This window comes from Clavelina lepadiformis, chromosome 6 (assembly GCF_947623445.1).
Source record: "Clavelina lepadiformis chromosome 6, kaClaLepa1.1, whole genome shotgun sequence".
In the NCBI taxonomy this organism is placed as follows: Eukaryota; Metazoa; Chordata; class Ascidiacea; order Aplousobranchia; family Clavelinidae; genus Clavelina; species Clavelina lepadiformis.
This window is the reverse complement of record NC_135245.1, coordinates 4,617,979-4,631,071: the sequence shown is the minus strand read 5'-3', so window position 1 is coordinate 4,631,071 and position 13,093 is coordinate 4,617,979. Positions and strand designations below refer to the sequence as shown.

Below are 13,093 nucleotides of genomic sequence, written 5' to 3'. Positions count from 1 at the left end.
AATTAGCTCCTCTACTTTAAATTAGACTTTAAAGAATAAGTGGTTTTTAATCTGCTGCTTAACGATCGTTTTCAGCAGGCCTGTAATCACTATTTAGTATTCACTAATGCATATTTTAGGCATAATAAGAGTGATAATTCAAGCATAAGTAGCCTTACTGTACATGCATAAAACAGTTCACTCCGTATCAGTTAATAAGTTCATGTTTGGTTCCTTTACAAATCTCGCGCAACACTCTGCATTGTTCCTCAATTAACCCAAACACAAAACTCTCGTTAGCCCGACGCAAAATATTGAGACATCGCCATAAGTTATTAAACAAAAAAAATTTTGCCTCTTTCGCCTTGTTCAAAATCAAATCGGCTTCTCAGAATTATCAAAGCGCTAGAAACAGGTCAAGTCGGTTTGATCTGACCACATCGATACCGCCATGACAACATGCATATCAAAACAGCAGGGCCTCATTGTTGTCAGTTGGTTCCTCGGGAAAGTAATTTCAAGCACTTTTACTCAAAGAAAGGATATATTGATTTTAATGAAGAACGTATAGTTTTAAATATTGGATGTGTACTAACGAAAGACCCTTCGTGTATTGTTTATGACATAGTTGGAACGATATTTCTCTATCGTTTTGCGTCTTCTAGCTAGAGCAGCGCCTCTCAACAGGAGGGCTGTGAAGCTTGCCAAAATGAGTGCAAAAATTGAATTCCGTGAAGTCAGGCCATTGAGTACTTTTAGGGACTCTCGTAAACAAGTTTGTTGAAAAAGGTTGTTTCTAATTTGACTTGATTGTATTGCGTGACTTAAAGATATTGTCGGTAAAATGTAGTCGTCTAAATTAGTGGGCTCCAAAAAATATTGTTAATAAAAGTGGACTGCAATTTCGAAAAGGTAGAAAATGAGAAGCGTTGTTTTAGAAAATACCGGACAAAGAGCGGTAAATAAAGATTTTAATTAAGCTCAACAGAAAGTCAATTACTGCATCTATGACTGCTAATTACAGTAGCTGCGGGGCTGAAAGGTGCCCGTATTTGAAAACAGAGGAGTTTTATATTTGCTAGAAAGACATGGAAACGTAAAACATTTTGGCGAATCTTGATCGTAAAATCCGGATCAAAACAAAGTGGATAATGCTACTGTAGTCGTCTAGCAGGTGCGTGGTAAATCATAAATATGATATTCCCTGAGCACTTCACAATGGTAACAGTCGAGGCTAGGGTTATAACGAAAAAGCACGGACGTTCGCCAATGCAATTGGTTCGTTATTCCTCTCGTATGGTTATGACTTATGAGTATGATAATGTCAGAAGTGCATCACTGTTTTGCCGCAATCTGTTTGCTGAAATTATATATTCAACCAACTTGCAGGATATGGATAATGCTTCTTTGATACTTCTGTTTGAGAGAAGAGATGTTGTTAAAACGCTGATAAACATTGTATTTTTGGCTTGCTGCTATGGTTTACACGTAATTAAATTAGTTGGTGCAAAGATTGGCACCTTGTCTTTTTTGTCTTATTCCTGCGGTAATTGTGCTATAACTGCTCTAATTGACTTTATTGCAGTCTTATCAGTTTTGGGGCGTTTGCCCGATAGCAACCTACCTGGTTTCGCCATGTGAAGTTGGTGCAAGAGTTTGGGAAACAATGTGTCATTTGCGAGTGTTAACTTGCGAAACCTGTTAAAAAAGTTCAAACATTTCGCGACCTTTTTGTAGAATAGTTGTACCGGTGTAGTGCCAAAACCTGTCCTCAACTGCAACGTCCTAGATTCAAATCCAGTTATGGTTTTGACGCAGCAGAAAAGGAGCGGTAACAGTAACCTGACTAGCGGTTAGCACAGTTTGGACAACGAAGCCTTTCTTTCATTTCTTCTGAGAACTGAGTACTCAACAGCTCTTTCTAACAAGACAAGAGTTGTGAGTTGTGATAGGCATAAATATAGTTGACTGCTGAGTAAAATATGGTTGGTTGTTTGTTTGTTCTTTTTATTGTAAAGTCTATTTGTTTTACTGCTGACTGTAAACTTCACCGCTTACGTAACTATTATGATGACCTTATCCAATTGGTATGGATTTTCAATTTTGTTCTCAATTTGGCTAAATATTTAATATGCCAGTGTTTAATATTCAATATTAGGGCTGCGCTAGCAATTTTTTTCTACTGCGCAAAACCATAATTTTGTTTAAATTTATGACGTCACAATGGGGGGACAAGTTTTGGCACCACACCGGAAGTTGATTTCTGGTGTTTATGAAATTTGCGATGACGAAAGGTGCTTTATTACGTAGAAAAATGTACAATAGTACTTTAGTTGTCATGTTTTTGCAAAAATCAGGTGCTTTGATTGTTTGATTCGCGCCAAGCGGTAGTCCCTATCGGTAACGGAAAATTAAGTCCACTTGTGAATGAAGTGAAGAGCTATCAAGTACCATAGTTGTCGATCATGGATGCTTGTTGCATTTGTCCTGTACCGGTGTCGTATTCTTTATCTCTTTTCTCTTTTAGGTCTGCATTGGGAAAAAAGGCGCGCTCTCCTTTATTTAACTGATCTATTGATCGCGTATTCAAACCCTTGGAGTCTGGTATCGCCAGGAAACTATGTCTGCAAGCTTGAAAGGAATCAAGTTGAATTTGATATGTCTCATTGTCATTGTGGGATTAGCGGAATACGTAACAGGTAAGATTTAAGTGGAAAATTGTATGGGACTACTCTAGCTAGACATCTGCGAAGTTAGTCACAATTTATCGTGTAAATTACTGAAAACGAAGCTACTGTACCACTGCCAGTCTTAAACCAAATCTAAATGCAGGGAAAGTGCTCAGCGGTGTGATAATTACTTTAAAGTTTCTTTTCCAGCGAGTTACTCTTTTAGTTGTGTGACGACTGGCAGGTAAAAGGTACAATTAAAAGACACCTTTTATAATAGCGACGTTAGTAGACGAATTCTCGATAGGAGAATCAGACAGTTAGTTATTAATGTAATCGAATTACATTCTTGTGTGATCAAATTCTATGATATCATTACTACAAAATTACCTAACAGAGCTGTCTAATTTCAGCATTATCAAGCCTCGTCAAAGAAATCTATACAAATCGCCAGGCCAACTCCAACCTTGGCCGGGTTGTTCACGATGGTAACAAAACGTACGTCGCCGGAATAGACTATATATTAATCATTCAACAAGGGAACACCACTGCGGAACGCGTAAGTAACCCTATTCATAGAACAGAACAGTAATTAGTTAGGCTATTAAATTATTATCTATAAAACGCCAGGTAATAAAGCTAAGACGTTCATAGCAATGCAGATGGTTTGAACTTGTGCTGAAGTCTTTGAAGGAAGACTTATAGTTCACTTTTAGCAATTAATATTGCAAACTGTAATCACTGCAGCAAGTAATAGGTTAAACTCAGTGATTTTTGGTAAATCACTCATTTCCGCCAATGCAATTAATGTACAGCCAAAAACATTTAATCTTTGAGTTGATTGATCTAACATTCTAACTAATCAATTAAACTTAAGTTGTTTTGCTGTTTCAGATTCCTTTACCGGCAACACCGAGGGATTGCCAACTAGTTGATGTGAGTTTTACAAAATTTGACGGCGTGACAGTGAATTGAAATTGGACTACATTATTAAATAGCCAGCTACGCGATTACTTTACCATCAATTCATCACTTTTTATTTTCAACAGCCGGGAAAGTGTCATAACGCCATAACAATCTTGCAAAAAATAGATTCAGACAAGCTACTGGTTTGTGGAACTGACGTCTTCAACCCTGTTTGTGTGCACATCAACACATCTGACCGGGTATGCTAGAAGTAGCTTTCTCTGTTCGTGCAACCAAGCGTTTAGTATGGTATTTAAGCTTGGCTTCGATTTGAGTTGACGTAACTGCACGGTATGTAGTCTGCTTATACTCCTTTACCAAGCCCCTATTTTACACTTTTACAAACATTGGCGTTTTTCGACGTTTTGATGGTCTAACTCAGCTAAGTATAGTGAATGTTCAGGAAAACGGACGTTTCAAATCCTGAATACGTTTATTAGTACTTCATGTAGTTAATGTTGACCAACGTTGCACAAGTTTACGTGTCATATTGCGTCACACGTCTAGACTAGAGTGCTCTTACGCAAGCGTTTTAGAAACTCCTGATTTCATCGTTTTATTAGTTTTGTTGTTTGACAAAAAAGCCACATCATAACGAAAACATCGTTTGTGATAATTGACAATGGATTCCGTATGGGAAATATTGACTGATGATTTGATTTAAGCACATGATATCATATTATGGGGATGACACGTTTTTTCATATCGTGCACGTTAGACTACTCATTTTAGTGACCTCTAATCGCAGCAGTGACGTGTCTTTGACCAAGTTCTTTTCTCTTCACTTTCATTATCAGAAACGTTTGGTCTTGGTGAAATAAAACGTATGAATGAATTGTCGTAAAAACGTTTGGGGATTTACCTTTTTTCATCAATGCATCGTGCGCAAATAGCTGTTAAAGTTGGGTGATATTGCTGGAAAGAAATGTGAAGTATTTCCCCTATATCGTGACGCCGAATCACCTCATCGCCTCATCGTTTCTCATAACGTAATCCTCAGGAACTTAATTATTTTACAGCACAGTTTTTTGAGTTATAACAATGCTGTGTTTAAACCTGCGGTATTGGCAATAAATTATATGAATTATTTAGGTATTTCAGGACACGTTCACCTGCGTTAATGTTTTATTGATTATTTTATGGACACCTGTTGTTAAACGAACTTTTAAAACGGTCTATATGGTAAAGTGCAGTTGTGAGCGTTATACGATGTTAGTTACTATGTTTTACACAATGAGCTACCAATCTTACTGAGTGTACACATACGGTTGTTGCAGTACCAAATTTTTGTTACTTCATTCTACTTGCGAAATATCAATAGAACGAATCCGTTGCACACATGCCAAACGTAAAATGCCCGGGGCATTATACTGTTTGCTACGTTGAGCCCGTACGTTGAATACTTACATTAATGGCGCAGAATATGAAGGTTTGAACCTGTTTCGCTCCAGGCTTAATATTATTGTCTAAATGCAGTTTTATTACCATTTTGCTGAGTTTGAGTGATTACACGTATGTTGTTATAGCTCTAAATTAATGTATAGTACTGGTCGATGTTTTTCTCGTCAGCGAATATTGACTGCAAGGGGGGAGGGGTGTTGCGAGGTCGTGTTGTATGTCACAACTTTATGATACTACTGTAGCTTAATATTTTCTAGTATAATCTTCATTGTGATAATCTTTAATCTTCAAATATTCTTTCAATTTTAATCTAATTTTTAGAGATACCCAGTGAGCCAATCAAGACTCAACGCACGCCTTTGGCTGAACAACGAACCAAGTAGTCCAGTGTCGTCCTTGGTTCTCAATCCTGGACCAGGTTTAATGCTTGTTTTATTATAAAGAAATTTTAGCGTTCCGCAATCAATCCCATATACTACGTTAATCAAAAACCGTTAAGACATAATAGCAGCGAAGCGTTGCTCTGTTCGAACCCTGTGGCCATTTTTACAGGTGTTGAGCTCTACATGGCCAATTGTCCGAGACAAGGACAAGCTTGCATCATAACAAGACAAATAAATAACAACCTTGCCACAGAAAACGTTGCGTGGTTCACTGATAATGGTGAGGTTCTCGTAAAGCCTTAAGAAACTGAAGCAGAACCTCACTTTCGTTTAACAAAAAAATTTTGATCTCAGAGCCAGACTTCCTTAGCACTTACTCCTCGGAACCTGAAAACGACAAAATCTATTTTCTGTTTCGGGAAGAACAAAATTACTTTCAGTATGATGGTTTCACCGCAGCAGGACAGATGAATTCCTACGCAATGGTTGGTCGTGTTTGCGCGGTAAGTTTAAGAAAAATCTTGAAAGTAAGTCATAAAAGTAAGTTTCATAAAAGTAATTGTCATAAAAGTAAGTTTCCCAAAAACTGTATGCCATTAATGAGACTTGCATGCCAAGAAGACCGGGCGTTTAAGGAGAGTTGCCAAGTGAATTATCGGACGTTATAGATATCCCAATAAATATTATTATCATTTCGCGTTTTGCAGGCGGACAGGGGGGGATCAATCAGTTTGACGTCAACATGGATGACTTTTATGAAAGCGAGACTTTTGTGTCCTTTTCCAGGAGGAAGTAGCACTGGAAGCAGGAGCACATACTACGACTATTTGAGTAAGTTTTTTTGAGCAATTACGATTTTTGATTAAATGCTTATCAAATTCGGTTATCTGTAGTATAAGCTGGAACTATTTGTAAGATAAAGAGGTTTCCTGTTGAAAAGATGTTTTGCTTTATACTAAACACGATGATTTGCGTCGAGTTTCTTTATTATTTTCATTGTCGGGAAACCCAAGTTAATTAAAAACCTTTTTGTTTTTTCAGGAGCAACGTACAAGATAGGAAATACTCTTTACGGCGTATTTAGTTTTCCCAGGTAGAGAATATTATGATTTCCGTATACACAGCAGACATAGTTCGATAAATAAACGTTTGTAAAAATGTAAACCCACCGTTTCTTTTTAGCTCGTGGGGAATCCAGGAATCTGCTGTCTGCGCTTACGACCTGAAAACCATTGATGCTACTATAGATGGAACCGTCTTCCCGGGCAACGTCACCCGATATTTTGATAAAAATTCCGACTCCTTATCCAAAACTTTCACCTCATCATCGAGGTTCCTACCCGGTCAGGTACGCATGGTAATTTTGAGGCTCGTTAGGATCCGCTGGAGCGATGACTTTAGAACTTGTAAAGTTCTAGCATCATAGCGCACAGACCTTCTAATCAGTTTTGCTCTCTTATCGACAAAAAAGCCAAGCCTTAGTCTGGAGTTAGCTCGTATTGACATTGCATAGAAAGCATGATAGACAGAGATAAGCTGAATGTAGTGACATTATCGTTTATTTCTAATGCTTACTCGTGCTATCGATTTGTAAATATTTAGAAAATGATGTTTTATTAGATGGGCAGTGATTGCCAAACGTTGTATGTAAAATTTATCTAAAGGTTATCTTTGAGCACATTATAGGTGTATTTGATATAGAGAACTCATTTCAGCATGTTTCTACACGATCCTTGCTTGATAAAGTTTGTGTGCATGTTTAAGCTCTTGAAGCTCGTCTTTTGAGCTTGCTGCTGGGTATTTCTATTTAATTTATGTCCGTATTTTCACTGAGACGTCATCAGTTGCTCTCGTTTCTACTGTTTCTATTAATTATTATTATAAGAAAGACATTAAGCAACAGAATGAAAGTAAGAAAGGTTGACTTTAGACAGTAACTGATGTACGTTTTATCCCTTGCAGTGTCCAGGCCCAGGCGAGTCCACAAACGATGTGTCTGGACGTTTCGAAAGTTTCGTAAGAATGACGTCATTAATTCAAAAAGCCATTACTCCAATTGGGGGAAAACCCTTGTATGTTTCTCGTGATGCTGTGTTTGATTTTCTGGTTGGTGAAACCATTGACGAAGAACGCGTTCTTCATTTAGTAAAAGGTACTTTTCCGTAGCTTAAGATACGGTTTTACGGTTAATTCATGAGCTATTTCCGTAAATATCGTATACTGTCGTCTCAGGTGCAAAAATAACCTAGCTGTCTAACCCATATACTAATGTACCATATTTTTATAATGTATCATTTACACGATTTCGGATTTGCATAGTTTTGTGCCACTTGTAGGCTGATTAAGTTTGCCGGCATCTGCCGTTTTGTTGTTACACCAGACAATTATTGCCATCGTGTTATATTCATATTATTTGTAAACAGAGAATGGATCAATACGGAAAATTCGAGTTTCCGCCACCGATAGCAATGACGTCGATGTACTTTCTCCCGCCAAAATAGACGTGAGTAAAGGCCATAATAAACATAACACAATTGAGAACACCTAATTCTTAACATATGTAATACTACGAAAAACTTAAACGCCGTTGTATAAAATGTACATTAGAACTCTGGTAGGCGACCACGCCGACAATGCGACTTCCCGTATCACGACAACTTAAATCGGTCCGGAATTTCTTATTATAATGTATAGCATTTTGTTTCACCAACGCGACCACCCTGTCATCCAGGCCACACCCGCAAGATACAGTAGCTGGTACGGAACTACTAATTGAACTCCGCCTAACGCCACTAGTAATTTATTATGCTACGTAACATTTACACGCAGCCGTTGTTAAAACCTAATTTAACTGTAGATGCAGCTGCGACATGAGCAGTGAGCACGTAGGACGGCCGTTTATTATTCTTCGTGTGTGCGCTGAACAGGTCAGCGCATGGCACATACGCATACTGTACTACAATTAAATCTGTTACTCCTTATTTTTCAACACTTCTCACAGTGATTTCAGAAGAACAATATGACGTCACATTGAACAAAGTTAAAAAGTGGTTCAATCAAGGAAACAATCGCACTTATTAAGCAAAGTGAAGTGTCAACCGTTGCATTAAAACACGTATCTGTCTACGTCTTGAAGTAGTAATAAGCGATGAATTGCCTATTGCATTTATTAGGCGTGTTTCCTAGCATAACACTTATTGTACGACGTATGTACTGAATGCATATTCCGCATTTCTTATAAACAACGGGATGGCGAAAACACGAGCTACACGTGTGGTCTCGTGTATTGAGACGTCATGCTGCATTGTGATATCCGCTAACATGACCATTTATTGACAACGTCCTGTGGATGGTCGACTTACAGGGATTCTACTGTAATTGAAATTACATTGATTTATAACTTCGTACGGCATAAACATGTTTTTCATTACATCTTCCAGGTAACTTCGAACATCTTATCGGCATCATTAAAGAACAAGGTGAGATCATAACCGCAGACACTTAACTTAAAAGGAATATTTTCTTCAAAATGAGCCCACCCATCGATTATGAAGACTTAAACAACGTATTAAGCTTTTGGCAGTCACAAATGTTGGCGAATTTATGATTACCTAATCCGTCTTAATAGGATCTGATATTGGTCACTGGCGCCCAAGTGCTTCGTGTAGGGACGTCCAACTGCTCTTCTTATACCTCCTGCGGAAATTGTGTCTCTGATCCCCACTGCAGCTGGCGCGGTGGGGTGGACTTCATATGCGAGCAAGCGTCATCAGATAACACGGGCACGAGGTGTGTATTTTAACCGCAAGTTGATAACATCGATTACCTAGAGAACAGTTACGTCTGTTTTGATTTGCTTCGAGCTATATAAAACGGGTGTTTTCGTAGAAATTTTGTTCGAAAATATATCTGAGATTAGTTGCCGAATTATGTTTAGTTGATCAAGCAGAAACAAGCGTGCCATAAACGTAATTTAGCCTGACATAGAGAGTCATACGTTTCAAAAGCTCGTTGTTTACGTAAAGGCATTAGTCATGTATATAGGCTATTACGCCGGGAGGCCTTCAGCAAACTGGAATTAAAGTTAAAGCAGAACGTCAAAAATATCAAGAAATGCAAACTCGTGAAACTTTTTGATCCTACAACTCTCTTCTATTTTTAGCGGTAGTTGTCCGACGTCACCCACAGCCCCAGGTTCACTAACAGTTTCGAAACAGGTTACGGAGGTTATTTGGGCTGCTCCTACTGGGGATGTTCCAACAACTGAATATGTATGCAAGATTTTACTAGAAAAGAACGGTACAGTGGTCCACAATGTAACGACCATGGCAAATTCTATACAGGTGAATACTGGTTAACCGTAAATAGCTGGTTTCATTAACTGTAAAGTATGTTGCTCGTACACACAATGCCGTTCATAAGTGAGTAATCGGCTGCTTCTTCAACCTTGAAATGTGCACGGCAAATGCATTTCTTTTTGTGTTTATTATACCTGAGCTTTTTGTTGTCGTTTTTAGATCCCAAAGTCAGTCCTAAAACCTGGCGTAAAATATTTGGCTAAAGTCTGGGCTCTCAATCAAAGAAGTGCAAGTTTACCCGCTACCATAGCGTTTGAAGATGGTAAGCGATGTGCAGTAGTTATTCTCTCCAATTATTTTTGATAAGATTTTTTATAGTTTTTAGTTACCGCAGTTTTACTGAGTATCATTATGAAATATCTAAAGGCAATAATAATAATCTTTCAGTGAATACAAATGCTACGATTACTTCAGCAGCCTTTGGCATTTTCTTGAACGTGTTTTTCACGTTACCTTTTTGTTGTTATAAAGCTTGCCGGCCATATTCCTACTGTTTCGTGTCATTTACAGCTCTACGTGGTCTAACCCTGCGAAACCCGACGGTCAGCACAAATGACGTCACAATTTCATGGAGTGAAGTGGACGGTGCTACGTCTTACCACGTCACCGTGTACGAAACGGATACCAACACACTCTTGCACTCTTACGTTTTAGAAACCTTATCTACCGGCGGAATTTTGTCTTTAAACGTTGGGAATCTTGCAGTCGGGCGCACTTACAAGGTTGAAGTATATGCTGTGTCCGCAGATGGCGTGAGATCGGATTCAGAAAGTTCTTTTTTCAGTACTGGTAAGTGACGATTTAAAAATCGATTTTTATTTGAATTTGATTGTCGAAAATTTAACAGTAGTTGTAATGTAAATGTAATTGTAATCATGGTGTACCGACTTTGTAGCCATGACAGTAGCCGAACGCAGCGCAGTAGAAGCAGTTAGTACTAGAGGAAGGTCACCAACTTTAGTTCCGAACCCATCCCAGAGTAAGCCGACTACGAATAGCCCCACTCCGCTAACTACGTCAGAGCCTCTTACCCAAACAACGTCAGAATCTACAGAGCAACCGTCAGAATCCGCTGCTAGTAGGTCCACTGATACCTCTGTACCCGAACCGGAAACGCAAAAACCTTTCCTTGATCCACCAAAGCCATCTCAACAAGATAAGCCCGGTATTTGACTATGGGAATGCCGCTCACAATTCAGCATGTGTGTGTTCGAATCACTGTTGTATAAGTTTGCATGGGTTGGCCAAGACATACACTATTCAACGTACAGCAATAGTCCGCAGGTGTTTTGTCAAGTTACCATTTTACTTTTCGCGTGTGCAATATCACGTTTAACGGGAAGTCAGGAAGGCAGTTTTTTATTCTAGCTTTTAATTGGTACAATTGCAATTTAATTTATAAGCTTCTTATAACATGTAAAGTATTTAATGGTGTGCTTACGCGTAACAACTGCACATAATATATGTTTACTAACTATAAGATATTTGCCCGTTTGTTTTGAAATAACTGAGCAAAACAATACTATCCTAATAGAGATGGTATTTTTGACATTTGTTTTCAAAACAAGCTGGCCACTGTCTTCTATCAACATGCGGCATTAAACCGTGGTTTTGTTTGGACATACTGCACATCCAACAAAACTTAAGTAATACAGGTTTAATGCAGCTATATAACATCGGTGATATTGCATGGTTTGAGAGTTGTCACTGTCTAATTTTATAAATTGTAAGTTTAGTAACTTCACAAGTTTTAGTTTGGAATTTACTTTGGCACCCCTTGAAATGTCCATAAAATGTACAGAGGCGCAAACTTTATACGCATTTGCGAGACACTCTTCATAAGTTTGTTCTTGAAGAATCCACTACACTTGTCATCTTCCTATTCACCAACCTCATTTCCTTATTAACCTCATTTAAGTTAAATAGCTTCAGAATGAGGTTGGATGAAGTGTCGGTAACTTATTTTAAATACTTTTCTGTTTATTGCAGGTTCGTCTTCCTTTACCCCCCTCTTGATAGTGATCGCGGTCATCGCAGTTGTATTGCTCATTGTGCTCGGCGTTTGCATACAAAATCGATACGCAATTGGCCTAAAAACAAAGCATATTCGTTCAGGTGACTTTCTACTACGTACTTAAGTCACGTGTTTTGTATTGTTCGTGTGTTTGTTAACCGGTTAAACGTCGACCTACTTAACTATAATAATCTGCTTTTTATCGCTACAGGTGACGATGACGAAATGCTGAAACGCAAATATGGTGTTATATGGTTAAAATCTGGTAAGTTGGTTTTGGTCTTTCAAGTTTCAGTCTATCGAAAGTCAACTACAGTGTATTTAAACTCCAGAAGCGACTCTTGGCCGCCGTCTAGCGACTAGCAACACATTAACCACTTTGCTCTGTGTGGAGAAAATAATTAAAATATCTTTGTCTCATGTTCCTTTATGTCATCATTAAAATCTTTTCAAAGACTTTTTAAACAGTTCAAGTTGCTGTATTTAATGCTAGTGAAATAAAACTTCAGCTGTAGACTTAGAACATCTTTCCTAAAAACATATGTAGGTGAACATTTATATACCATGTGTTGCTGTTTAATATAGTTAACGTAATAGTAGTCATCGGCTCAGCGTTTGCATGATCGGTATTTTGGTGTTATGTCTTTTATTAATACATAAAATAATCTTTATTCATTATTACATTAACATCCAAAATTTTACAGATGCATACGACGTATGAAACTTTTCAAAACGATTCGAATTTACCAAAATAAGGAGACACACTTTAGCACCGGGAGAGAAAAACAACTTCTGAGAAGAAATTCAGGCCCACGATGTTTTAGTTTCCGACTGAATTTTTGCACTAAAAAATCACTTGGGCTGTATGTTTTTTGTCCGATGAGCAAGATGTATGAAATTTTACACCGTTATTGTGCATTTCTGGCTTTATTCTGCCGTGACGTTGGCTGCTCTTTTTGAAAAAAAGATTTTATCCAACTTACTTGTATTATATGTTTGCGAATTTCTTTTTACCTGACATAAATTTCTATTTTCTTGTGTGTTTGAACATTTCAGCAAATCATAGTAACGACCAAATCTTGCCGTTTTATGCGTCATGTTCAGACATAATGTCTATTTGTTTCTATGACGTATTACTAGTGGACTGAGACGTACTTAGTCTCGTATTGTTTGTGTTCTTATCCTATAACACTTGTTCTTGTTGCTCTAGTTGTTACGTCTTCATTATACTGTGATCTTCTGTGTATTTATTTCGTGTTCTTTTCTTAACGGTAAACTTTTTTGTTTTTGCTTTTAGATTTAGTAATACACTAGAAAAATGGA

General features: G+C 37.9%; 1 protein-coding gene across 4 annotated transcripts in view; it reads left to right on the top strand.

Annotated features, from left to right (window-relative positions):
- The window catches only part of LOC143462294 (semaphorin-3C-like), a 26,919-nt gene extending 13,826 nt beyond the window's left edge, over positions 1 to 13,093 (top strand). The window contains exons 1-22 of one of the 4 annotated variants that reach the window (XM_076960392.1): positions 928 to 1,153; positions 2,507 to 2,678; positions 3,062 to 3,207; positions 3,543 to 3,584; positions 3,698 to 3,814; positions 5,337 to 5,433; positions 5,568 to 5,678; positions 5,753 to 5,901; positions 6,106 to 6,229; positions 6,440 to 6,491; positions 6,581 to 6,746; positions 7,361 to 7,550; positions 7,822 to 7,901; positions 8,839 to 8,877; positions 9,027 to 9,187; positions 9,561 to 9,741; positions 9,916 to 10,018; positions 10,267 to 10,545; positions 10,652 to 10,921; positions 11,746 to 11,871; positions 11,982 to 12,035; positions 12,475 to 13,093. In XM_076960392.1, coding sequence (XP_076816507.1) covers positions 2,600 to 2,678; positions 3,062 to 3,207; positions 3,543 to 3,584; positions 3,698 to 3,814; positions 5,337 to 5,433; positions 5,568 to 5,678; positions 5,753 to 5,901; positions 6,106 to 6,229; positions 6,440 to 6,491; positions 6,581 to 6,746; positions 7,361 to 7,550; positions 7,822 to 7,901; positions 8,839 to 8,877; positions 9,027 to 9,187; positions 9,561 to 9,741; positions 9,916 to 10,018; positions 10,267 to 10,545; positions 10,652 to 10,921; positions 11,746 to 11,871; positions 11,982 to 12,035; positions 12,475 to 12,491 — 2,583 coding nt within the window. In that variant the 5' untranslated portion in view covers positions 928 to 1,153; positions 2,507 to 2,599 and the 3' untranslated portion in view covers positions 12,492 to 13,093. Of the gene's footprint in view, positions 1 to 927; positions 1,154 to 1,898; positions 1,918 to 2,506; positions 2,679 to 3,061; positions 3,208 to 3,542; positions 3,585 to 3,697; positions 3,815 to 5,336; positions 5,434 to 5,567; positions 5,679 to 5,752; positions 5,902 to 6,105; positions 6,230 to 6,439; positions 6,492 to 6,580; positions 6,747 to 7,360; positions 7,551 to 7,821; positions 7,902 to 8,838; positions 8,878 to 9,026; positions 9,188 to 9,560; positions 9,742 to 9,915; positions 10,019 to 10,266; positions 10,546 to 10,651; positions 10,922 to 11,745; positions 11,872 to 11,981; positions 12,036 to 12,474 lie in introns of those variants that run through there. The other 3 variants (XM_076960393.1, XM_076960389.1, XM_076960394.1) reach the window with 3 other exon arrangements.